Source organism: Syzygium oleosum, unplaced genomic scaffold, assembly GCF_021117445.2.
Source record: "Syzygium oleosum isolate NSW1041296 unplaced genomic scaffold, Sole_v2.1 Sole_v2.18, whole genome shotgun sequence".
Classification (NCBI taxonomy): domain Eukaryota; kingdom Viridiplantae; phylum Streptophyta; class Magnoliopsida; order Myrtales; family Myrtaceae; genus Syzygium; species Syzygium oleosum.
In genome coordinates, this window is record NW_026607502.1 from 8,598,974 (window position 1) to 8,625,692 (window position 26,719).

The 26,719-nt window shown below is 39.8% G+C and overlaps 3 protein-coding genes across 4 annotated transcripts; 2 read left to right on the forward strand and 1 right to left on the reverse strand.

Annotated features, from left to right (window-relative positions):
- Positions 1-5,383: 5,383 nt before the first annotated feature.
- On the forward strand, positions 5,384-12,820 carry LOC115689418 (gamma-soluble NSF attachment protein). Its single transcript, XM_030615444.2, has 9 exons — positions 5,384-5,644; positions 6,258-6,325; positions 6,454-6,538; positions 6,614-6,772; positions 7,379-7,516; positions 8,087-8,165; positions 9,742-9,821; positions 10,724-10,853; positions 12,352-12,820. The coding sequence occupies exons 1-9, from the start codon at positions 5,598-5,600 to the stop codon at positions 12,454-12,456; spliced, it is 891 nt and encodes a 296-aa protein (XP_030471304.1). The 5' UTR covers positions 5,384-5,597; the 3' UTR covers positions 12,457-12,820.
- Positions 12,821-14,504: 1,684 nt separating this feature from the next.
- LOC115689433 (FAS1 domain-containing protein SELMODRAFT_448915-like) lies at positions 14,505-15,809 on the forward strand. Its single transcript, XM_030615460.2, has one exon. It carries the CDS (start codon positions 14,573-14,575, stop codon positions 15,305-15,307), a length of 735 nt encoding a protein of 244 aa, XP_030471320.2. The 5' UTR covers positions 14,505-14,572; the 3' UTR covers positions 15,308-15,809.
- A 1,556-nt stretch (positions 15,810-17,365) lies between these two features.
- LOC115689414 (lysine-specific demethylase JMJ18-like) lies at positions 17,366-26,684 on the reverse strand. Of its 2 annotated transcripts, none has more exons than XM_030615437.2 (11): positions 26,179-26,684; positions 25,637-25,759; positions 24,853-24,930; positions 24,218-24,727; positions 23,896-24,120; positions 22,295-22,456; positions 21,650-22,015; positions 20,488-21,496; positions 20,275-20,378; positions 19,478-19,675; positions 17,366-17,995 (listed from the first exon to the last, which is right to left on the reverse strand). In XM_030615437.2, the coding sequence occupies exons 2-11, from the start codon at positions 25,676-25,678 to the stop codon at positions 17,897-17,899; spliced, it is 2,793 nt and encodes a 930-aa protein (XP_030471297.2). In that variant the 5' UTR covers positions 25,679-25,759; positions 26,179-26,684; the 3' UTR covers positions 17,366-17,896. The 2 variants fall into 2 exon arrangements, with proteins under 2 accessions (XP_030471297.2, XP_030471295.2); XM_030615435.2 differs by having other exon boundaries at positions 25,637-25,846.
- Between the last annotated feature and the right edge of the window lie 35 nt (positions 26,685-26,719).

Below are 26,719 nucleotides of genomic sequence, written 5' to 3' on the forward strand. Positions count from 1 at the left end.
TCAAGGGGAATGGGTTTAAGGCCTATAAACAAGTCATCATAGCGGAAACTCTACCTAGTTGACTGGAGATCCCAAGATCTAGGTTCAAAGGGACAACTAAGTTATGAAGACAGTGTAGAGTACTGTCAAATTTTTTACTCATTCCCGGATGAAGATAGTACTAATATGTGAAGGGTAAGCAAAAGCTTTTAATGATTCTGAATTGAGTATGTGATATACCATATGTTCAGAAATCACCTATGTGAGTGTGAAGTGAGGGCCGCTTTTGTGAGAATTGAAAAGGCCGAATTCTCTAAAACACTCATGAGACCAGGCGGTGTTCATGGCCAAAACGAACACAACAGTGAGAACCAATTTTGTTCGAGAAATAGTTGTGTGATTTCTATTGTCTAGGCTTACACCAAAGGTCGACAGTTCAAAGACATCAAGTCTACTGATTGACCGAGTAAGTCCGATAGGTTTCACTAAGGAAAGTTCAAAGTCTCAGACTACTTATCCTGATGCAACGTTTTCTCATGGAATAATCGCACATTGCATCTCATGCATACACAAAGAGTCATAATATCTTAACTTCTCATTCATGTAGGGGATTGTTGGGATTTTGGCATCCAAATCCCATAGAATTGAATGAGAAGTGTGTAGATGAAAGTGTCCCACATTGAATAGAAGAGAGATGGGAGATGGGTTCAAATAGTTGAGCCTCACAAATGGGTTTGGGCCCCAAGGGGTACCCCACTTTTGTGGAAGGGAGAGGATCTACGCCAAGCTAGGTCGGTTCCCGCCGCCACCGTCCGGCCGGCCGGCTCGGCTCGGTTCGGTTCCGGGTCCATTCTCTATCGATTTTTATTTTTTCCGAACAGACACGTTGTTAGAAATTAATTAATTATTTATTTTTTGGACAAACAAACATGTCTGTTCGTGAGGTTCGGTTCGCCTGAACGAAAACCGAAGCCCTTCGTGACTGTTCACGAACCGAACCGGTTCAAGTGAACCTTCGCTACTGTTCACGAACCCTTGTAACTCTTCATTTTCGCCACTTTAATATGACTGAACAGTTAGTTCGATACAGTGACACTTCGTGACATCGGCATTCCCACGAGACATTCTCTACGCATATTCACTTCATCATTGTCATTTTATGCGATTATTCTGCAAAATTGCGTTCGTAGGAGTCCTCCGAATACGTACCGCTTCGGAGGAACGAGATCCGTTCTATCCTGGGAGACGATTGTCCAATATCCTCGGGTACTGATTGAGGGGGCAAATTCGTCTTAAGGACACGACGTTATTTCGTTGGGCTCGGATCAACATTCTGCTTATTTGGTTGTACTGCTTTCAGGTTAGTTTTCCTAACATTTGATTTTAATTTCGAGTATACGAACTTAGCCGACAACAGCTGCCGCCTGGGTCGCGCGACCTCAGGCGGCTGTTGCCTGGGTCGCGCGACCCCGCCGAGGGTCGCGCGACCCCCGCCGAGGGTCGCCTGGCCTCGGGCGATCGCCGGCGGCGGCAAATCTGGCTCGCCGAAGGTCGCCCGACCTCGGGCGATGGCCGCCGGCGCCAGATCTATCTCGCCGGCGGCTAGCTTCGGCGATGGATAGGTTATTTTTTTTTTTATAAATAAGATAATTCTCAAAGTCCATTTGCAAAAAAAATTCACCAAACACTATATTTTGGCCAAAGTAGCTTTACAAAATATTTTTACCAAACACCATTTGCATTTCCCCAATGGGCTTTCACCCAAAGGTATTTACATTCCCCCAAATAGCATTTTCAAAGTTGAACCAAACAGGCTCGATGAAGACGACGAACATAAAACAGAGAGAACAAAGAGAAGAAAAAAAGAAGAAGAATAAAGTGAGATACAAAATGGCCCATGCTTGACTTTAATAATTATCAATGGGTATAATGTGCTAAAAAGGTGGGACCCACAAGGGATGTTATAGTCAAAACACTATTTCAGAGAGTATACAAGCCAAAAAAGGGAGTGGAAAAAGCCTGGTTAAATTTGTGTGTTTTGTTTTGGCAAATTTTTTTTATCGTTGGATCTTTAACTATGAAGCTTGAAAACACACAAATTTAACTAAATATAATCAACAAAACATGAAGCACAAAAGTTTGAAAATTTTATTTTTCGAAAAAATTAGAAACAAGATTTGAATTTATATAAGTATGCTTTTTTTAGATAAATTAATATCGTTTCTAGAAATCCTTTTGAAATCTTGGACTTAAAATATACAACTCCAAATGAGGTTATACTTTAACTTTTAGAGATCATAAGCTAAAACATGCTTCAATGGTGATTGTTGTATTTATAAAGACTAAAAAAATTTTAAAAGAATAATAAAAAGATAGCACACTTTTGTTGATTAGGAATTTGATTGAAATGAAAGATATTATATAATCCGAGTAACAATGTAATTATGAAAATTTGTGAAATTTACAAAAGGACCAATTTAACTTTGTTATGAAAAGTTGATAGACTACATTGAATACAGTGAAAGTTTAGGAATTGGATAGCACATTTGCAATAGTTTAGTGACTAGATTGCATATTCGCAAATAGTTAAGTCCGAGACTTAAAAAAGAGGTGATTTGTCTATCCATTGATTCTGCCTTAAGCTCTTACGGCCCAAAAAGCCTATTTAGATTGGTTTTTACTTTTATTTCTTGCTTAATCTAAATTACTTTTTTTCTTTTTGGTTTAATATCATTAGAATACACTGATACCATTTGGACATTTTTTACTCAAACCTACTAGTGTCCTAAATTTACCCTTGTTAGCATTTTGTCCAATTTCGTCTGCAACTATGCTATGTGTTGTGTAACGTGACAAATAAGAAAGTGGCAGCGACTGGAACTACATGAGCCCTTCGCAGAAATGACATTCTTTGGTCGAAATGACGCCGTTTTTAACTCACTTAAACAAGAGTTACAATGTGATTATATCAAACATGACTAAGGTTAGGGGTGATTGGTTTCTGGTTTGCTATGATTCCAAGGTGGGAGCGAGAACCGAACCGAGAGGACTGGCTCTCAAAATTGGGAACCGGGGACCAAACCAGTTAGTCCTAGGACTTAGAACTGGATCGGACCACTCATAAAATTGGGAACCGGGGACCAACCGATTGGTCTTAGTACCAGGACCCAGACCGGACCACAAGACTGGTCCAGTTCGGTTCAACGGAATCGATCATTTAAAGTTTAGTTCACATTTTATTAATTTTTGTCAATGAATTTATGTCAATGAAGTTCACTTAGGGTTTAGTTCATATTTTACTAATTTTATGAAGAAATTAAAAAATAAAAAAGTATATATAGTCAGTTCGGTTTCCCCTAGGAATCGGAAACCAGACCGCCTGGACACCAGTTCCACTTTTGGGAACCGAGAACCAGACGGACACTCTTGGGAACCAGACCCAATCGCCCGGTTCGGTTCGGTCCAAGCAGTTCTCGGTTTGGGCAGTCCTTTTTACACACCCCTAGCTATGGTGAGGCAAAATCATGGGTTTTTGTAGAATTAGAATGGGTCCATTGGCCAGTCATTGCCAAGCCGATTACACGTGGGACAATTGACGACGAAATTAGACCGGATATTAATGGAGGGTAAACTTGGTATAATAGTACCACTTTGGGGATTTCGTAGGTTGAAAAAATAATTTGTGCTATTAACTATTGATTTTTTTAAAATGTGAAATATTTGAATAATTCACAATATGTAAATATTAACACGTAATTTGATAAATATTTTCCTCATTGTTTTTTTGAAATATAAATAATATTTTAATTTTTGACGGATAATGTCTTTACTTTTGCTTAAAAAGCAAAAGCACACATGAAAGGGCACTTTGTCGAGGGCAAATACCACAAAAAATCTCAAATTATGCCCACCGTGATACAAATGCCTTACATATTTTTTTGTACCACCAAAAAACTCTAAATTTGCCCACTATTACATATATACCCCAAACTTTTATTTTGTGTCATGAAAAACCTACAACATATTTGTCACATTGGTATAAGTTCTGGGTTTTTTATGATACAAAAAATATTTAGGGTATTATTGTCAAAATGGATAAATTTAGGATTTTTAATAATACAGAAATTTTTTTTGGACATTTGTGTCACACATAACATAGTTTAAGATTTTTTGGGATAAGTGCACTAGAAGTCCTAAAATTTGCCACAAAAGTGCAATTAAGTCCTAAAACTTTCAAAAAATGTAATCAAGTCCTAAAACTAGTTAAATTGGTGCAACTGAGTCCTTCTGTTAATATTGTCGATTTATATTAACTAAAAATGTTAAGGTGGCATTTTTAAATTACTTTCTCTCTCCTACCGAGCATTTTTAAATTATTATTTTCTGTAAATCTTATTTTAATTATATTTAAAATTTAAAAAAGCTAAAATTTTACATTAAAAAAAATCGAACAAAAAAAAAACATGGTAGGGCAGGGCCTCGTTGGTGGGTGCTGCCGCCGCCGCCCATTGCCAAAGGGGCTGGCGAAGGTTGCAAGCCCTGGGCGAGGCTGGCCAACCCTTGCCAGCCCCGGGCAAGGCCTCGTTAGACTCGAGCGAGGACTGACGACCCTTACTAGGCCCGGGCGAGAACGCCCAGATTTGCACAACGCCGACTCTCCCCTAGGGCCGACGACCATCGCCCACCTTGGGTGAGGCGTCGCAGCGGGTGATGGTCATCGGGCCTCGCCTGATCTGGGTGACGAGGACGCCTAGAAACTGGGTCGAGGGCGCCTAGATCTGGGTGACGACAGCCTTCGTCTGCCCCACGTGAGGCCTTGCTAGCCCCAGGCTAGGGCGGCCTATGGTCGCCGGACCCAGGGGAGAGCTGGCGTTGCCCACATACGGGTGCCCACACCTGTGGCCGGTGAGGCCTCGCCTAGGGCTAGCGAGGGCTGGCCAGCCTTGCCTAGGGCCGGTGACCTCCACCGACCCCTTCGGCAATAGGCGGGGCGATGGTGGCCGCGCCCACTGGCGAGGCCCTGCCTTGCCCTGCCCTGCCATGCCATTTTTTTAGTTTTGTTTTTTAAATAAAATTTTAGCTTTTTTATTAATTTTTTTAATCTAATTAAAATCAGATTTGAAGAAAAAATAATAAAAATGCCACGTAGGAAAGAGAAAGTAGTTTAAAAATTCCACGTCAGCATTTTCTATTTAATAAATTGACGGAGTTAACCGAATGACTTAATTTCATCAATTTGACAAGTTTTAGGACTTGATTACTTTTTGAAAGTTTTAGGATTCGATTGTATATTCACGATAAGTTTTAGAATTTCTAGCGCTCTTATGCTATAATTTATTAACTTTTGGTGAAATGTGTTCTCCGTTTGCTGTTTGTTTTTCAGTTTTAACAATTTAGCCGAAACAAGCAGCAATTAGGTACACCACACAGATCGACCCAACGCAGCTCCCACTCAACCGATTCCCCCCGTTCCATTCGAGAGAAGACGTACTCGAACAGCAGAACTCCGGCGCAGCATCGTGCCTCGCTGAAGACGGGCGAGTGGAGATCACGCGCCGCCGTCGGCCTCCCTCGGCGAGCGGTGGAATCAGCAGAAGAAACACGGAGCACCGACCACCATGGCTTCTTCCGATCCCGATAAACTCATGCTTAAGGCCGACAAGCAGTACTCTCTCTCTCTCGCTCTCGCTCTAACTTGCGCATCCTTCCAAGACCTGTAAATGCCTTCGATTGGATCGAGGACAATCGGTTTCGATCATTACCGAGAGAATCCGTGCGTTGTTCCGTCGTTTCTTCCGATGCGGATTGCGGCATGCGATTCTCGCATGTTGTTCGCCTCGCGAATCTCTCGCTCTTGCAACTCCGAAACTTCTTCGCGAGATGTCATTGCTGGAAAGCTAGATTGGGGTTGAGCAATTTGGGTGGGTTAGTGGAGAGTGCGATTCGATTTTACTTTTCGCATCTCTTGCGGTGTTGTTTCGAGATGTTTTGGATTTTAACTTGGATGCCGTGTGAATTTTCTGTGTTTTATGTAACTGATAGGGAAGAATCTTACTGTGGGTTTTACATTTGAGTTTCTCATGAATGCTGTATTCATCTAGGGATGGTAAATGTGGGGATGCCCATGTTGGAAATGCCTTAAAAATTGCTATTTTTTCTTGGCGCCGAGGCTAATGGTTGTTTTAATTCACTTGGAACCGATGAATTTCTTTTTCCATGTCGAAGTTTATCGTATGCTATTTCCATTCGATTTATTCTCTTGCATTTGTTTTTTTTAGGACAAAATTGAGCCTTACGAGGTGGAGTGCCGATTGGAGGAGCGCAACTGCACTGTATGAGCAGGCTGGTAGGTTGAAATTTTGTGCTGCAACTTAGTTCAACTAACTAGAGATCATTATTTGATTGATCTGAGGAAATGAAATGTTGGGACTGCTTCTTCATAGAAACTGGCGACTAATATATCTGCTGTTCAAGCTATTGGGTATAGGCTTGCTAAAAATTACGAAAAAGCAAAGGAGGCATTTGAAAAAGCTTCGAAAGGCCAGGAGATGCTCTCCTCGTATCCTTTTGTCTGTTTGTTCATGTTCTGTTTCCGTATGCTTTTCTTTTCTTTGTATCCTTGACGGGGAAATAGGCCCTGGGATGCGGCTAAACACATGGAGTCTGCCGCTTCTGTAGCTAAGGAATTGAGAAATTGGAGTGAGGTTACGGATTTCTACAGAAGAGCATCCGAATTGTACATTGAGTGCGGGAGATCACAGCCTGCATCAGATGCTCTGACAAAAGGGGCTCGGTAATCTTGGGATTATCTTTGTATTTTGAAAATATTCTAGTTCTTTTCAATTAGTATGTTCCTGTGCACTTGTTATTGTGTTGCTCAAGTTTTAGCATTCTCGTAGTGAACTGTGCAGGATGTTTTTGAAAACCGTATCTGGATGTCTTATTGGATATCCAATTTGACAATTATGTAAATCAGCAGTCATATGTCTCAGCGCAGAGTGGGAAGTTTTGGTTAAAGCAAGATATGGATTATAATTTTAAATGCTGTGTAGTTTGATGCTCCATTTCCCTCTTCCCCATAGGCTCTCTGCTGATGCTGTGAATGTATCTTTTGAATGAACTATATTATTATGATCTTTCCTGGTACATGCTTAACCTAATTGCTTAGATTAAAGTATTCTGACTTATTGTCTGGTTGGCTAATTCGAGATGACTTAAGATCAAACGTATCTTTGTGCCATCTTTCCTTTCAAATTAATACTCGCTGGCTCAATATTTCGCAGGGGTAGCATCCCTTCACAGCTTGGGCCGCTTGTCCTTCTTCTTAATACCACTTCCTTTGAGTACTCTATTCCCTATATAGTACGCTAAAATCGTGAAACATTTATGTCCTTGACAGTGTTCTTGAAGAGGTTGTCCCAGAAGAGGCTATCAAGCTGTACACAGATGCTTGTGCTATTCTTGAGGAAGATGGCAAGGAACAGATGGCATTTGATTTGTACCGTGCTGCCACAAGTGTTTATATTAAGCTTGAAAAGTAAAGACCTTGTCTTTTACCTAAAAAACATGGTTGATGTCCTTATGAAGATTCTTATTTATGTCTGATGAAATCTTATAGCAAACATCTGTGAGTTTTAAGGTATTAAATTTGTGCAGTAATTTGATTTAGGGGGCAGTTGATTTGGTATTAAGCCAAAATGAGGGCATGATATAAACTTGAAATGTCACATCACACATCCAACTTTCATGTTTGAAAATTTTGTTAGAAGTTTCATATTTTTGTAGGTCTAAAATCTACGCATTTTTCACTGCTTCTGTTTGGGGGAAACTGTTTCAGGCATTATCTAGTCATATAAATTAAGAAAATGTTAAAGAAACATTGTCATTAGCTTTCGATCTTGCTGTATTCTGGAACAAGTTTGAAATAGAAAATACTCCTTGATTTGATCTGCCAACGCCAAATAAGGATAATGTCCACAGATGGCTTTTTCTGGATTTTCACAGAAGAAATTGACATGTTGTACTGTATTATCCTGTTATATGACTCCTTCGATGTTGGTATATGTCAAAAACACATATGGTGAACTCATTACATAATCTGTCTTAGGTTTACGGATGCTGCAGCAACTTTGTTAAGATGGGGCCTTGCAGCAGACAAGTGCAATGCCACCCACAGCCAGTGCAAGGTGTAGGTCTAGCAAAATGTTTTTTGATTTTTGACATCATACTTAAATCTCCTGATATGATATTCTGAGAAAATTCCTTTTTACAATTGCTGCCCGGAAGCGATTTTTCTGCACAAATTGTTTGAATAAAAATTCTTTTATGAGATTTTTGGCGGAAATTTTAAACTATAAGCTATATTCAGGACACATAAATTAATTGTTCAATGTCATGAAAATTAGTCATTCATATCGAAAAATTGCATTGTGTTCATTACGTCTTCACGGCGCTCTTCTAGTGTGGCATGGTTTTAATATTTACAACAGTAATCTTTTGGAACTAAGTTCCGAGGTTGCCTATTCATCATCTGGACAAATGGCAGGAGAGGTCTTGTGACTGACATTTGGTTATAAATTCTGCAGTTGGAGTGATCTTTTATCTTCTTTACAGTGCTTATGATCACCTTTTTAATTACTAGCGAAATATTTCAACTGTGAATTAGACAAATTCATCACCAAGGAAACTCCTCTAACTTAATATCATGCATGCTGTGTTGGGGGGACAATTGTAATTTGGCTAAATGAAACAGTGCGAAACTGTCACTGTAACTCTTATGTTGTGGTCACTTCATGGTCAACAGAACATGATTTGGTTGTGGGCATTGGTATGGGGATTCGTTGCTCGACATCGATCATGCAGCATTAATGTCTGATTGCATAATTATTATGGGAAACCATAATAATAAGAATCTCATAGAAATGACAACAACAACATACTAAACCTATCTCACTAAGTGGGGAAGAAGAATCTGAAGAAAGCTATAAAATATTAGAAAGATAGGAAATGAGCATTCACGTGATCATTAAAGCTTGATCATATGATGCATTCTAAGAGGGAAACTTTTTTCTTATCTGATATTTCTATATTATAATGTTCCAGTATTGAAGTTTTATAATATATGACAAGTCCATCCATCCCGTATTATGATACATATACAAGATACCAAGACATTCTGTGCCAGATGTTTATATCCAAGTTCAAATATCATAGATAATAAAGTTATTTGATTTGTGATTGGTCTCTTTTGAGGTGGTTGGTATTGTCCTTTCTGAAGTAGGAGTGGGATATCGTCTTTGATGTGAGTGCATCTCTATTTACTTCTTTTGGGAGCATGTACATAATTCACATCCTCATCTGATGAGACTGCATCCATTTTATTACTCATGGAGGAATGATCCTAATGCACTTCCTTGTCCAGTATTCATGACGGGACATTCAGAAAAGTCTCTGTAGAAGTTTCCGTAATCAGGAAATACCTCGGTTATGGATGTTAAAAAATATCCTACTGTCATCTCAGAATAAAGTGCGCCGTGAACCTGATGATAAGCATTGTCTTCCCATTGTGCTTGTTTGCTTTAAGAATGCTTTACTTGAAGCTTTTTCTTTACCGCCTTCTAGATGTTTGTGAAGCAACTTTACTGATGATATGCCAACATTTTTCTTTTAGTTTATTTTCTGGCACGGGAACGGCCTTTTTGTCTTCAGTTATTTCTTATGTATTGTTTTTCGAGCTCATTCTGCCTCTGGTTTTCAATTCAGGCATATCTTAGCGCAATCATTGTCTACCTCTATCTCCATGACACTACCCAAGCGGAAAAGTGCTATAATGACTGCTCACAGTGAGTTCACTGCACTATTTTCCCCTGCTTGAGTGTAATTTACATTTTTCACTTTGCAAGTGGGACATTCAGGTGGCGTCATTGGGGATTTCATGCCTTCATGCCAGAAATATAAAATAAGTGCTGGGTGAGAGAGGGGGGGGGAGGGCCGGGGGGTGAGGGGGACTCACTTCGGTGAATATGTCCAAGGGCTTTTGCAGTTCAATGCCGTGCATGATACCATTCTGTTATGTTTTATGCAGTATACCCATGAGGTATAATTGTGATATATTGTTATTGCTTCCTTGGCCGGCGTCAATCTGGTTGATATTGCCTTAAAAATCGGCTTAAGTTCTGTTTAGTTTGTGTAGATGTGGATGTCAGTCCCATCAACCATCTTGTAGTCCTTCAAGAACTGGTTTTTTTCCAGCGATAAAATCAATCCTGATTCTTGTGCACATATTCTTCTTTTTATCTTTTGTTTTAGAGTCTTGTAAATGCACTGATCTGGAGAGTTTATAAACTTTTTAATTGGAAAATGGTGCTAATTTTAGTATTTTCTCAATACTAAAAGTGAAACCATAAATATGCTTGGATATGGGCACAGAGCTCAGGTATAAATTGAACCCTTTCCATCTGAGTTAATCAACCGAAAATGGAGCAGTGGACTTGAATAGATGGTTGAGCTTTTTCTGAAATGTTGACATATAGTCTATGCATTTCGGTTTCAAATGTCAAGTAGAAGAGGTCTGATGGTTTATACAAAATAATGAGTAATTAGTGTAATTGTGTAAATGGCTCACAATTCTGCAAAATGGTATGCATTTCTATTCAAGTGGAAAAGAAAAGATTGTCTCACTTGGATAATTTATGTGATAATATTGGGTAATTTGATTGTGAACTATGTTTTCCATGTGTTGCAGGATCGATGCATTTTTGAGAAGTGACCAGAATCGCTGTGCCACTAAGTTTCTCTCTGCATATGCTGAAGGTGACGTAGAAGAAATTAAACATGTAGCTCAGTCCAGCACCATTACGCATCTTGATCATGTGGTAAGTAGTTATGTTTTGCATACTTTGAATAGACCAGAAAGTTTCGACCAAAAAAAAAATTGACCAGAAAGTCGGTTGACAAATTTCTTGCATTGATTTGAAGAATTATTTATAGTCATTTTATGGTGTCTTCATTTCGTCACTAGTTCTGGAAGACCCCACTAAAAAATAAGTGAGGCGCTTATTGGAAAAGTCTTATTATAATTGCCTTCATATAAGGGAAAAACAGAAGATCAGATGGTTCTCATGGAGTTGACATGGTGTGGTCTGGTTGTGTAGCTATCGTGATGTCTGATATTTTTCTTGAATTCATGGCTTGTTTTTTAACATCCCACTAAAAAGAAAAGTGTGGTGCTTGTGGGAAAACACTCTCTTAGATAATTGCCTACAACCTATCTCATAGAAGGAAGAAGACGATCATATGGTTCTCATGGAATTGGTAGCATTTTCTTAGTTTTCTGAAATCTTCATATGGATCATGTTTATGGTGTTTGCAATGATACAGATTTCCTCTCATATCCTAAGGTGGTTGTCGTCCCACAACGAAAATTGTTTCTCAACTTAAATTTCATGTTTAGAGTTGCTGTAAATCTCTTTGGGGGTAACCCTATGTCAATTGAAACCTAAAACCTAGGTTTTGATGAAGAAATTACCTAGTCTCCTAGGTATATTATGGCTACTAGTTTGCGTAATATTTAGAAGGGTTTGGAGTTTTGAGGTTTCGGTTATGCCTGGTCAAGTCATTAGCACTTGCACGACATCCTTTTGGTACCAAATTCGCTTAGACAAATCCTAAGCCTAAAGTCATTAAATAGATTTTCTAGCCTATGTAAAAGCATTTTTTTAGACAACATCTGGAATCTAGCCAGCACTACATTTGTTGTGAGGCCTTGATGCAGACAATATGGTGGTCATTAATCTGAACGGGAATGGGCCACTTCAATCAGACAATACGATGAATAGGTTAATCCCGTTTAATAAGGAAAATTTGATGGGAGACCCACAGTTGTCAATGTTCCAGCAAGCTCAACTTCATATGGTACATGATAAATTTAACGTTGGTCAACTTCAAAAGTTGTTTCCAAATTTGAATTCTTTTAACTGCAAATTCATTGGTAGTGTATCAAAATTAATATGAATTCTTCACTATTCAATTTTTAAAATTGCAAACTGTTTGAAGTACTTCGTGTTAGTTTTGTCTTTAAGAAGAGTTAATTTTGTTTATCATGTAATGAACAAATTATTCAAATAAACAGACTCTTCAGTAGCAGTTTTAGGGTTTACTTATTGAGACTCTAGTAAATAGAAGAAGCACCCTATATTTGAAGATCCGTGATCAGTTTATTGATGTAAACATCCTTTGATTTTCATATATCGATTGTCATCTCGTAATGGTTATCCCTTAAAATTGCAACTGAGCAGGAGACTTTAACTAAGCCCGAAATCTTATGAACGTGCTTGCCCTAGGATGGGTTTGATGAGATTTTACTTGCCACAGATAATCAGGCTTGCGAGGAAATTACCGACAGGGGATGTCACTGCCCTTGAGAACGATGCCTCCAAGGAACAGGAAGAGCCGCTTGATGAAAATGACCTGACTTAATTTCTCCTTTTCTGCTTTCGATGGTGGTGATGGGGTCATCTGTTTTATTTGCTTAAACTCTGATTGGAAAGGCATTCAGCTGCCACGTCTTATGCCGCGAAGATCTTTGCTTTCTGCGTTGTTTTCTAGTGGCTACGGCTATCGGCAGCTCTCTGGCCCGAGCAATGTCGGAATATTTCCTTCCTTATGAATCCTTGCTTCTGAAATGTGATTTTATGTAAAGCCGTGTAAATTTCCAGGGGTTGTGCTGTTTTTCTGAGCAACTGTTTAGGCTATGACCATGACAGAAAATTGGGTTGAACTAGGAAACTTGTACATCCGGTCAAATCAATAGTCAAATGAAATGATCGCTGCACAAGTTCTTGTATAATTTACAGTTGCTGAAACTTTGTGAATGCGGTGTCTCTCTACAGTCCCGTAAAAGAAAAGTGGACCGATTCTCGCCTAATTGATCGTAACTTTCCCTTGGCATTTACATTTTCCTTGCCCGTAGTAATTTACCTTGTACATATCATTCCTACGATTTGTAATATTCACGAAAAAAATAATAATCTGACTAAGTCGCTGGTAAATTCATTTTCCTGTTGCTAAATCTTTCAAATGTCAATTTCTTACAAACACGAATCACGTGTACACATTTGCTACGTCATCGCAAAATGGAGAAAGAGAGAAGGTGATAATTAGAAACCGATGATTTCATGGTGCTTTTGCGTTTGCTCAAACAACATTGGATCTATTATTGTTTGGCTTTTACTCGGTAGGAGCGACGAGAGAAGAAGATATCATTTTGTCTAATGAAATGCATAAATTAACTAGAAATTTATCGTATAGTAAAGATGAAATTATAATCTTCAGCAATTTTCCCTTTAACTTTCCATAAATATTTTTAACTTGCTTGCGCATCTCGCTCTTGTAACGTCAAGTTTTAGCATTTTATGAAGCTTCATGGAGAAACGATGAATAGCATTGGTAAAAGCCAGATTTAATAATAATATTTTAGTCCTTTTATTATGTCATCAAAAGTAAAAATAACAAAAGAACCAAAAAGCAAATATAACTTTAGAATTTCAATCGTCTCATTTATAATTATTGGAAAAGCCACATGGTGAAATCTTAGAAACTGTTTTTGAGTACTTTATATGTTATTAATTAAAATATTCTTGAGATTCTCTAAATTAAGAGGGTTGTGCGTGCCACCACCAGCGCCGGCCGCGGCTGATGCCGAGGTCGTGGCCTTGGATCGCTTAAAGCTAGCGGCCTCCGCTTTGAGGTTGCGAGCCTCAAACCCGAGGTCAATGGCAGCGGAGTGGGAGACGGGCTGCGACGGGGCTGGGTAGGCCGGCGAAGTGTGGGAATGCCGTGCTGTGGCCGACGATTACTGGGCTGTGGTGGCGTGGCGGCGAACGGCGGATGACCGTGGCTAGCGCCTTGGTCTGCAACTTGCGGGTCGTGCTCCTCAAAATACGAAGGAGGGGCAGTTCGGTAAAAACGGAGAAAAGGAAAGAGTAAGAAAAAAAGAAGAAGGATAATCTATTTGGGTGGTCTACAAATAAAATATGGTTGTAATTTGGATGCATCCATCTTTCCAGGGTAATCTCAGGGGTATAACTTTACGAGAGCAAGACATAAATAATCCCTAAATTTTGATTTAATGTGTAATATGATTCCTAAATTTTTAATTTGATAAATATAACCCATGGACTTTTAATATATGTTCAAATTAAAAAATATCCGATATTATCCTTGAATTTAAATTAATGAAAAGACATCACTGAACATTTTTATATAGTCTAGAGACTAACTTAAAAATGTATAAAAAGTTCAAAAATCACGTTAAACTAATTAAAAGTTCAGAGACTACATTACATATTGAGCTAAAGTTTAAGAATCATTTATGTCATTTTTCCTAGCTTTATAGCGAAAAAATATCATTCATTTTAGAGGATTTTAATCAAATTTATTAAATAATTTCTTTTCGGAAATAATCATTAACTTACTCTACAAAGCTGAGTGACACAACTCAAAGATTACTTTCATGAAGTCGCAAAAACTTATTGGGTCGCAACTTCAGTTCCACATTTTCAAGAATCCCACGCCCTCCCTCTTTCGTTCGATCATGGCCAACACCTTCCAACTCTTCTTTCTCTACGGCGTCCTCCTGACCACCACCGCAACGTCAGCCTCTCCACCGCCGTCTCCAACCGTCCCCGCCGCCGCCGTACCCGCCGCACTGCCCGCCGCGGACGGCGCCTGCTGTCTCCAGCAAGTCAGCAACATCCTCGATGCCTTGCTCGGCTCCGGCGACTTCGGCAACTGGGCCTCCGTCCTCTCCGCCATCAACCCCTCGACCCTCCCCGTCTCGGCCACCCTCTTCGTCCCCGCCGGCGATGATGCCGCCGTCTCTGCGCTCCCCAAGGACCCTCCCTCTCTCCTCTACCACGTCGTCCCTCAACGCCTCCCCTTCTCGCAACTCAAGTTCTTCCGCACGGGCTCTCGCCTGCCGACCCTCCTGCCCAACAACTCCATCCTCGTCACAGCAGGGTCTCCATCCAACTTCACCCTCGACGGCCTCCCTCTCGTTGAGCCCGACCTCTTCTCCTCCGATGGCCTCGCCGTGCATGGCGTCGCCGGGGTCCTCAACTACACAGTCTACGGCGGTGGCAGCGCTGCGCACGGGCTTTCTCCGCCACCACCGCAGCGGACGACGGGTGATGCTCCGACTGCGGCGGCATTCTTGCCGGTCGAGGAAATGGCCGGCCGGCGCATGTCTCACGCCACATGCAGCACTGAGTGCATGGCGGCGGTTGTTACGTCCGTTCTTGGCTTGGTACTCTTGGGTTCAAGATTGTGAGGAATTTCTGGGTCTCTTTTTGATGGGTCTTCCATCGTTGCAGACTTGAAGGGCAAACGATTGTAGGGTTACGCGCCAGGTCATTTTCTCCATTGATTTTTGCTGTTCCTTTTCAGTTCTTGTCGAGCCATTGGAGCCAGGGGAAACACATATGATCTGTGCTTTTCTTTCTGTAAATTCTGAGATCATACGAAGTCCATTAGAATTCGATTTCTGGGTTGGGAGATCAAGAAGGAAAGATGCCGTGTTCTTCCTGAGTTCGTTGGCGTGGTTGTAATCAAGAAGGTGAGGAGAGAGTAAATCTTCTTCGGTCAAAAAGAATAGTTTCTTCTGGATATGGATTTCTTGTTTACATTTTCTGTTTTTGTTCCTTTATCTTCTTCAACTCCATAGGGGTGAATTTTTGTACTTGGTGACGTGAATACTCGGAACTCATGCAGTGCGCCATACGAGTTATATTACTGTGTGTCAAACCCAACGAGTTATAGAACTCTATGTTAATCAGCAATCGCAACTTATATACATACTCAGTTCAAGTGAGTCGCAAAGGGTGATGCTCCAACAGCGGCAGCGATCTTGCCGCTTGAGGAAATGGTTGGCCGGCGCATGCCTCCCACCGCATGCAGCGCTGAGTTCACGGCGGTTGGTTCTTACGTCCGTTCTTGGCTTGGTTTTCTAGGGTTCAAGATTGTGTGAGGGATTCGTTTCCAGTTGAAGTTGTATCCAAGAATTTTGGGGCATTGCGGTGGGCTCATCGGTCGGCAAGCATCTTCTCTTGTTTAGCAAGCCTTTTGAATTCTTCTTTTTAATGGACTTACTTATCAAAATCTCTTGAAGATCATTAAAGAATCAGAGAGTCATTTCTCTGGTACACCTATACAATTTTGTTGTATAAAAAATTGCCAAGAAAAATTTGGAAAAAACTAGAAATGTACCTTACTTTTCACTTCGTTTTGATTTTCATATCGACGACGGGATTACAAAAGTACCAAATACCCTCCATTTGGAACACTCCGAGACCCCAAAATACGCCACAAACTCTAACCTCGCCCGTCATCAACCCCCCTCCACCGTTGTCCGAGCTCCTCTCTCTCTCCCTTCTCTTTGTTGACAGCGTTGCTGTCTCCTCTCTCTGCAATCTCTCTCGATTCGCACAGAACTCCATGGCCGACCTCGACTAGTCTTAACCTTTAACCCTTTCGCCAACCAAGAGGAAACCCATGCCCGCCCCAAGTCCACTGGTCATAATTCTCTGGCCAAGGCGTGTGAATCCCCCCGGCGGAGTAAGAGAATTGGACGGTGCAGCTCTAGTTTTCTAGGATTCTGTAAAGCACGATACCCAGTAACGAGCAAGACAGTTGCATTTATCAGACATTTTGATGGAAACAACATTGCATAAGGAAGCTTAACGACCTTACAAACCATTTTGCCTGGCCAAGAAGTATTTCTGCGAGCCGGACAGATGAGACAGACCTTGGAATGCTTAGCTAACAACATCTGGCATGGGCACTTCCTGAATGAACCGTTCAAGCAACGCATGCACAATACTTGATTTTCTCTGATTGAACTTGTAATGGTAAATAGCTAGCTCGTAATTTAAACTAGTTATTCATGTTAACATGACATGTTTGTACCCTTTCAAACATGTGTTTGTACACATCACAACACACATGCATATATATAAAAGCCAATCCTCAACATTAACTTACCCTATTGCATCAACATGTTTTACAGGTTATATTGGGTTTCGAAAAATTACCACAAGTTGATAAACACATCATCGTCATACAGATGTAAGCAGACATGTTAATTCCCCATGACACGAATACGACACTGATACACAAATCTTCCTTACACGTTATCCTGTCAAAGGTGCTTGTGGAGGTACAGTGGACACCATCAAAATGATTTTATATTGGTGTCCCATATTTGGAGCTTCCTTCAAATTAAGCTCAGCTTGCGTTTCTTGACACCGTGAAACAAAGGAAGTCTAAGCAGGAAACAAGCAAAGTGTCTGCATGCTAGGCAGAAGACACAATGTAGGGGAAGAGGGCAATATGCACAGAAGGCAAAATATACCATAATCTTTCGAATGTCGCAGATTCAATGATCTACAAAAACGCTTGTCAATTGACATCCTAAATTAATAGTCAAGTCTAGGCAATGGCACTCTGAAAAACCGTGCACATCTCACGTGTGCGGAGTGCTCCTATTCTCCCTACTGCCCACTAAAAAGAATATGCCTAGAGATAAGCATCTGAGTGAAAACAAAGCCTAACATTAATGAGAAAGAATGGTTAGAACCCTACCTTTTGTCCCACTTTTCCGTAATTTATTCCACGCTCTCTTGAAATTTCCTAGATGAATGTCGTCAATGCCGCTTCCTATCAGCACTTATTGCGAAACATCTTATTCCCTACTTCGGTTCTTCTGTGATGGCCTCCCCGTAACAAGCCTTTATAGGATCCGTCATCCCTTTTTGTCAACAGGAAGAAAAACCTTCTTCAGCTGAATTCCTCTGCTCCTGTTTTACCAATGTACAACCGAAAATCTCGGCAACTACAACTGTAACTTAAACCAAAATTGTACTTATTGACGCCGACCAATGTCGCCGAAAGATGCAGTTTCGTTGCACTTGTTATTCCAGTATTCTCCACATAGATGATCTGGGTCCAGAGCCTCAATAGCCTGAGAAGGGTAGTAAAATATGATCACAAATTTAGAAATCATTATCAAAATAGTGCACATAACTCATATCCTCTTTCTGTTAAATCTAAAGAAACATGGCTGATAGACTCTATAAGAAGCTTACACATTATTTGTGCTTCACACGTGGGTGGCGGATCAGTAAAGCTGAGTGTATGGTGCACATGTGGTGGTGGTTGTAGGCTTTATTTTCTTTTCATGTGTTAGATAACGCTCCAATATAGGAAACCTTTTTCCCTATTTGATATATAAGCAGGGGCAGATGATGGAGAGACTCAACCAAGTCCAATATCTACGGGAAATTAGTTCCACTTCATGAAAACCCTTAGTCTTAAATTGGACAATTTTTTATCAATTGTTTCTCCACAAATATCTCTCTGCATTTAATACAGATGTTCAACATGACCTGTTAAAACTAGAGAGACCTTCCAGCAAGTACAATAAACTCGAAGACTACACAAATTAAATGTCTACATTTCATCCTCTAGCAAAAGCAACATAAAGATATGTACAGAACAAAAGTATTTCATCATTCATCTCGCACTTACCTTTTTTCAATTAATCAAAAACTTCTGATTTTTTCCCTTTTCAGGAAGAAGAGGAAGCATGATTTGCAGTAAAAGCCTATGTAAACAGGTGTTTCCAGCTATCAATGTTATGTCGGCCCAAAATTTGGAAAAGTTGTTGCTCTAACTATGATAGAAATAAGCATGTCAATAGGGCTCCATGCAGGGTTATGTCATCAATGAGTAAATTAGGTGCTGTGAATATTGTCCATATTCATTTAACCATATGAACTCAAATGCTTATGACTCTCTTTAGCATTGCATTCTTTTTCATTATTATATTAACATAAAAGAAATCGCATAGTTAGTACATATTGTATAAGAAAATAGTATTGTTAACGAGTGTCCCCAAGGAATTGGTCAAAAGTCCTCGATAAGAAATATTTAGATTTTGAAAGTATTGATTCCAAATAACATGAGGTATGCAATCCATTTGAAACTGCAAACATTACTTTTTGCTTGATTAATGAGCATCCCAAGCGCAGTCAATATCCTAAGAAAGCAATGACTAATGACATGACTAGAAGAGAATTCACGCTACTGCTGTCACAAGTTAAACTTTGCCTATTTAAGTACCACAAACTAAAGTCGCATAAATTACAGCCATGAATGCAAAGTATGAACATCCTCAGAAGTATGACTGGAAAAAAATGTTCAATTATTGCTGCCAAAAAATAAGAGAGGCCTCGTGAAGGACAGCTGCTTGGTGCAACCATAATGCTTATCCTCAAGCTACGTGGTCTTATAATAATGGTTCGAGCATCATGTTCTGTCAAAGAAAATCCTAATTGGCAGATAGAGCCCAAAATACCAAATCTCAAGTGAATCACTTATGGAGTTTTTATGTCTTCCCACAGGAAAAACTGAATTGTTTGAAATTCCTCTTAGACTGTCTCACCTGGATGATATTTGGCGAAAGAAACCCAAACATTTCAAGGCCATTGACACTCTGCATGTGAAAGGGAGGAAGCTCTCCTTGCACCCCTAAGCTGTTCTGTTGAAGAATTTCTTGGTTTAGGCGTTGCACTACCAATTCCCAGCACTTCTCTGCTGAAGTATCAGCAAAGGTTACACTAGGACATTCTTCCAGGGTGACCTGAAATTTACGGAAAAAGAATGAGAATATGGACATTAAACTAAACAGAATGCAAAAATGCTTAGACCATGATATCAAAAGCTTTGTATTAAGAAGATGCTTATTTTCTAATGTACAACTGATCTAAGTAAACATGTGATTCGTCAGCAAATAATTGCAAATTTCATTTCTTATAAAAAAGTTCCTTAAGCTCCACTTGGGGATGTCCAACAGAGATCTCCTTTCAATGTTATTCGAGTAATTCATTTGATTTCCAATTGGAGCGACTTTAGTGAGATATCCTAAAAAAATGGGCTAACACTTGGAGAAAAAGCAAAACCACTTTCTTGCTTCAACCAAGAAGTATTCTTATACATCAAAAGTAGGAAAGGGCCGTTTTGACAGAAAATTTTCAGCTGCTCATCAAAGAACATTGTCTTACGCAGGAAATCCGAAACACATCCTCTACTTATTATTTAGTAGATATAGACAGCAGAATTTCCAACATGTGCATCTATGCTGCATTTTCAATCATTTATCCCATACAGCAGATTGAGAGTAGGTAAAGAACAAGTGTCAAAGGTAAAATTCTCCTTTCAAAAAGTTGAGGGAAAACAAACCTTAAAAATAGGGCCAAGTAGCCCTGCATCCACAACTTCTGATATATAGCTGCAAATCTTTCCAGGGTTTAGCACACTGAAGAAATCAACACGACTTTTATATCCTGCAAAAATGTCAACAATTGAGAGTTATTAAAAATAAGTCATTAAGGCAAAAAACAAAAAAAAGAGTAGGGTCATGTTTTCTTGGAATTTTTCACAGATATAGTGTACCTTTGGGGAAAATGGCCTGTTTTGAGCACCAACATTTTCCAGCCATAATGGAACCGAAATGAATGGGCTCAACACAAGCTGTAAACTCCTTAATGGTATAACTAGAGCACTTCATTCCAGAATTATCCACAGGTTTAGTGGTTAGCAGATTGCTGGAGAGAACAGCAGGATGTTGATTGGGAAACAAAAGATCAACCCCAAATAATTTGCAATCACCATGTGAGCTCGTATTCAAATTATTCAAGGCAGACATAGTGAGATTGCTCTTGGAAATTGCACACGCTACTGACGACTTGGAATCTCTAACAAGCTGCATATCCAATGATCTTTTGATTGCATGCGGGATGGTTTTTCTCTCCTCCCAACAAACTGATACACAAGTATCCTCCAAAGTTCTGACACCCCCAGTGATTTCCAGAGTGTTGTTCTCTCTTTCATCAGGCTTAATGCCACTGTTCAAATCAATGCTGTAATTACATATATCATCATCATTCCTCGAGAGAATTTTATTGTGGTTATCACTATCTTCGCATTTCATAGGAGATGCTCTTAGGTTCAGACTATCTCGCTGGGACTCCAATAATACTACTTTCCGGGAACACAGTGAACTTTCTTTGGGTTCAGAGCTCTTAATTCCACTTACGTGCCTATTGATACCCACATTAGCTCCAGTACCAGTAACAGAAACGCGTTCATGGTCTTTTCCTGCCCATTCTACCATAGCATCTGATCCACCTTCCAAAGCTTCAGTTAACCTCTTAAGTTCATAGATGGTATAGCGGAGGAGGGCATACTTATCATCTCCTACACAAGAGCATGAAAAATCCGCATGTCTGAGACACGCATATCGTTCAGGGGAGCATTTGCAGCTGATGGCAGATAAATGCAAGTCATAAAAGCATGTAAAACATTCTCTCTCATCATTCAAATCAAAGTCTGCCCCCATTTTTCGCAATTTCACACAATTTGGAAGGGACTTTACTCGTTCTTCCTCCATCTCCACTCTTGTCTGTGAAAAGAGAGAAACAAGGGAAACAAACAAGCACATGAGAATCGATCCACCTATAAGGACACATCCACGCGTAAATCAAAGAATACAAGGTTGGATAAAGTATTGCGAAAAAAGAAGAGGCTCTAAGCAGCCAATCCAGATAGAGAGTACCTTTATAGCTCTGGTAAGAACCCCTTCTTTCCCACAAACAGTGTTCCACTTCAAATTCGCTGGAGTCTCCTTTAAGACTGATCGTTCCCAAAGAGCTTGCACAGCTGCCCTAGCTGCTCTAAACAGCAGTTTGTCATGAGATATTGATGTTTTCCTATGCTGTGTGCTATAAAGCTCCACTGCATTTTGTCCATGCCCTAACCAGTCAACAGGAGCAACATTCACTGCTTCTGCGCAGTTAAACCCACAATTAAACCCGGCATGGTAAGCTCTCGGGAATGTAAGAACGAACTCCCCAGCTTGCTGGACAACACGATATACTGGTACCCCTTCATCCTTTAAAATGGACGGAGATAGCTGAGTGACCTGCATAGGCATAAACATCAGAACATGCAATAAATGTTGTGAAAACAAATTAAAAAATACTATATACTCTCTAAAAAGCTTACTGCACTACTGATGTCAGAAGATGGAAGGTAACACAAATGAGCAAGACTATTTCAACGCTAGCAAGTGCTTAAACAGATTCTTGACATAAAAAGATAAGATAAAGAAATATCCCATATGTTTTACTGATGGAACATACAACCTATTAAACCACTACAGTTGACAACAAATCAAATAGAAAAGAAAAGAACTGCTTACCAATTCATTCAGTAAATCTGGTTGCTCTTCAAACAAATCTGGCAGATACGTTTTCATAGTTTTCTCCAGCATGGAAGCACTGCTTCCAGGTACTCCATACCATACTTTTGCATCGCCAAAGTGGAGGTAGTTAAGAGAATAGAGGTGGTGGTCTTCTACATGCTGTTCAGTAAAAAATTGGGGAGAAAGAAAGATCAATGACACCATCAGATAGGATGAACTGGAAAAAGGAAGCAATTATGCAGTACTCATCTTCTAAAAAGAACAATTAAACGAAACAAGAAACAAAACTTTATACAAATCAGCCAGGATCAGGACAAGTATCAATCCATCAATTCTATATTCCCACCATTTAAATAGCAAATGAAGAATAAGCTCTACAAAGAAGCATTTCATGGCTGTATCAGTCCGTCTAAGATTATATACGCAATATGATCATTCAATTACTCGACAGAATAGTGAATCTCTGGTAAAATGAAGTCCTTCTCTCAAGAGACGCTCAAAAGTCCTAAAATAAGTTCCTCTTTTCAATGAGCAAAGCAGTTTCTTAAGTTTCTCCCCAAAAGATTGGCAGTACACTTCAATATCAGAATGATTTACATAGTGAAGCCAGATATGAAGCCTTATCAAAAAGTAATAAGGCCAAGGATGTACCAACAGAACAACTACCAACATCTTCCCACTTGGTACAGTCAGCTACATGGATTTTCTTATGACACTGTACTTTATTTAGTAAAAGAGTCTTCAACAAGATCCAAGGACAAAATTCTTTGATATTTCTGCCAAATTCCGGTCAACTATTCTATTAGCCTATGCTATCTTAAAGTCGAATCTTTCAATAAAGCCACTTAAAGTTGCTTGCTCATGCATTTAAACCAGCTAAGATGAGTTTTTTCCGTCTCATTTTATCCTTAGGGTTTACTGATGTGTTTCCTCAAATAGATCCAAAACCCTCAAAAACAGCAATCAATATGATAGACAGTCATTTTATTTTCAGTAATAATCACTGATCAACCCGACTCTGCACCATCGAGTTTTAATTCCTAGATACATTATTTCCCTGATTCAACATTTTATCAGTTTGTATAAGAAAACCGACCAAAAAAAAAGTATAAGAAAGTAAAAGTCATGTTCATGCTTCAATTTCCTAAAAAGACGAGCCTCTCAAGGGGAGAAAAATCCAATGAAAAGACTGACCAGTTGAATTCAATGAGCTCTGGGTGTAAATTCAATCATTACACCATAGAATAATACGGATGGCTTCACAAAATATACGAGAAATGGATCTTTCTGAGGCAGAAATACTCCACCTCACTCTTCAATATTAATAGCGTGGTGGCCACTAAAATAACATTTTTGTAATGCTTCATTATAGAGATCAGATATTTCATGATTTGTAAAATTATGCTAGTTCGTGGCTGCATAAATGTCAAAACCACTTCATAAATAATTGCACTTTCCAAGGAAGTTAACAATGTGGCACACAGCGAATAACAAGCTAAAACCAAAGAAGAAAGAAAAGAGTGTATTTACCACTGACCAATTGAAGATCAAAAAAGATCTCCCTACACAAGAGTTTTAGATGGGGCATCGGGACATACCCAACAAAATGACGAAAAGCACATTCCAACATAGAGCCACGGCACTACGACCCCTGATACGTCACTTTCCTCAAAAGATAGCACTGAGCCTGGCAATCGTGGAAAGTTATTCAGGTTCCATCCTGACCGTACATACTGATCTGAGCTGCCTCCATTCGTGGTGGAAGCTGCTTTGGGAAATCCACTTCCAAATGCACCCGCTTCTAAATCAGCCCCATAATATATCTGTGGCACAATAAACGATAACACCAACACCAGTTATTATCTCAAGAAAATCCCTGATCAAGCCGTAAAAGTAAGTGATGAAAATCTCGATCCATACCTCAACCTCATCCGTTGGCTGCTCTACTATCCGCCAGTATTCACCCTCAATGTCCTCTACAGAGGGCTCCCATCTTTTGTTTGACTCAGTCAGCACATTAGTTCTTTGATCACTCTTAGTATCCTTGCATCCAAAATAACATTCTTTGAAGTCAGCAGCATGTTTTTCGAAATCTGCAAGGGTGAAATCGGGTCCAGTCTGGAAGCCAAACTTCTCATCACAGTCTGAAGCAGAATTAGGTTCCAACTTAGAGTTGGGATTCGCTTTGCCAGTCCTTCTGGAGTGCCTCTTCCTCTTCCTCTTCCGGCTTCTTTTCTTTCTCATGGGCTCCCTATTTTGGAGCAAATCAACTAGCTGGATTCTAGTGGAGAATTTTGAATGTTCCCATATGTCTTTCTCTTTAAGACGGCAAGGAGGAATCCAGGAAATTGGTGGGACTATCCGGCATATTCCATATGATTCTGCTTGATGATGTATCTTTGATATGTATGCAAGTGTATCTTCAAATTCCTGATGATCATTTGTAAGTGTAAACAAAGTTTTCACACTTTTAACAACACTAAGAACATGGCACTGTGATCACCAATGCCAACCACGTAGACGTGATACTCAAATGGCCAAGCACAAAGGGTTACCTCTGCAGTTGGGTAAAATACTGGAGCAGCGTCAATCATAGGTCGGCATGCTTCAGCAGGATCCCACCTCGCTGACATCTGCAATAGTTGTATTGCAGAATGGTCATGCAACCCCTTTTTATCTCAATAATCCAGAACTTCAAAGAAAGAATCATTCACAGCTTCACTCATCATAGATATATTTGCTCCAAAATCCAAGACAAGATGACCTATTTTAAATTACTGAACAAGAAAATGAGTTGCAAACCTTTTTTATGCAGTTGGATGTTCAATTTTACTTATCATCACTGTAAGGTACCAAATTGAAATTGTGATCTTTAAGACCTTCACGGTCAAATATGTTTACACTAAAAGGTCATATACTATGCTAAACAAGATGCATTAGCAGTTCGAAATTTATTGAAATGATCCAGGGAAAGACTTAGAGAATCTCGAAGAAGAGATACTTAGAAGTTGATCACAAACATAGTAGCAAGAAATAAATTGAGGAAGACAATCAAGAAACAAATCTAAAAAATCAACTAACAAAGACACTATAACCACAGAGTTGACACAGTGTTGAATCCCGTGATAACATAGATCAAATTTTGAGGGCTTCAAAAGTTAGGGTTACAAGGATCTATTAAGGACTGCAAAACATGTGATAGTGGTGTAAAGTGGAAAAGATCAATTGTAAATAAATGCTAAAATGGCGAATTTATCAGAGAGGACCAGCAAAAATGAAATCTTGATGTACAGTACACGAACCACAGACAAACCCACCAACAATATTGGGAAATCTGACCTCTTTAGGATGAGATTCTGTCGCAGACCCGAGCTGTGCCATTGGCTCGCAACAACCCTAAATCTTCAACAGTTGTTCCAGCATGAGAGAATCTTCTTGCTCACGCCAGGTATAGTTGAAGACCTTTAACAAAAGAAACGGCGCAAACAATTGTCTCAAAACTATTCCTTCCCCGATCGATTATAATCAGACCTCAGTGGACACGAAACCCTAGAATCAAAACAGAATACAGGAGTCATGACATTCCAAATTATGAAAAAAAAATTAGCAAACAGACAATCAAATTCACAGAAAACAAAAGGGTGATTAATTTTAAATAACATGAAGAGATACTGAACGTAAAGACATTTGATTAGTACCAATTGAACTGGCAACCCCACATGAATTGAACAAACAAATGCCTGACAAAAGATAAACCCTACACAAAACATAAAGATGGCAGAAAATTGTAGACAAAAACAACAGGCACAGATTGAACAGCACAAAGATGAGCGCAAAAGATTGCACCAATCAATCAAAACCATATAGAGCAAAGGGAGTACCTTCAAGAAAGGCGCGGACCCTAGGGAGGAGGCACACAAACTTGTTGAGCCCCTCGTGTTGATATCTGCCCCCTTTTATTTCCTTCTTCTCTCCCTAATAAGACCTCCTTTTCCTTGTTTTGGAACTTCCAAAAAATAAAGAAAACCTGCCTGTGATCTTTTGTTTCCAAGTGGGTAATCCGGAAAAGGAAAGGAGGAGTAATCCCAGAACGAATTTGGGTAGGGTAAGGAGTCCTTCTCTAAACTGGGGAAGTCTTGAATCTTGTTTTCTTCAGATTTATCAGTTACGTTCTTTGAAGCCTCAGAGAGAGAGAGAAAAAGACAGAGAGAGAGAGAGAGAGAGGGAGAGAAAGATAAGTGATTGAGTGAAGGTAAGGGTCAAGGCAGGAGGAAGGAACCCGCCCAAACGCACGCTGTTTTAACGGAAATCTACGAGAGACCAACCAACCAACCAAAGTCAGAGGAGAGACACGACGCCAAAGTCTCTCTGCCCCCTCTTTTGACACAGCCCAAACCTAAAACGCTGCTCTTCGTTTTCAGC

What these genes read in the sequence shown, in the direction of transcription:
- LOC115689433 (XM_030615460.2), top strand. Translation starts at nt 14,573, where the DNA reads ATGGCCAACACCTTCCAACTCTTCTTTCTCTACGGCGTCCTCCTGACC.
- LOC115689414 (XM_030615437.2), bottom strand. Translation starts at nt 25,678, where the DNA reads ATGGCACAGCTCGGGTCTGCGACAGAATCTCATCCTAAAGAG. An exon ending in GCTTTTCGTCATTTTGTTGG is followed by an intron (nt 22,457 to 23,895) that starts GTATGTCCCGAT and finishes TTTACTGAACAG; the next exon opens with CATGTAGAAGACCACCACCT. An exon ending in ACAGGCCATTTTCCCCAAAG is followed by an intron (nt 20,379 to 20,487) that starts GTACACTATATC and finishes ACATTTTTGCAG; the next exon opens with GATATAAAAGTCGTGTTGAT.
- LOC115689418 (XM_030615444.2), top strand. Translation starts at nt 5,598, where the DNA reads ATGGCTTCTTCCGATCCCGATAAACTCATGCTTAAGGCCGACAAGCA. An exon ending in GGCCAGGAGATGCTCTCCTC is followed by an intron (nt 6,539 to 6,613) that starts GTATCCTTTTGT and finishes ACGGGGAAATAG; the next exon opens with GCCCTGGGATGCGGCTAAAC. An exon ending in TGCTATAATGACTGCTCACA is followed by an intron (nt 9,822 to 10,723) that starts GTGAGTTCACTG and finishes CATGTGTTGCAG; the next exon opens with GATCGATGCATTTTTGAGAA.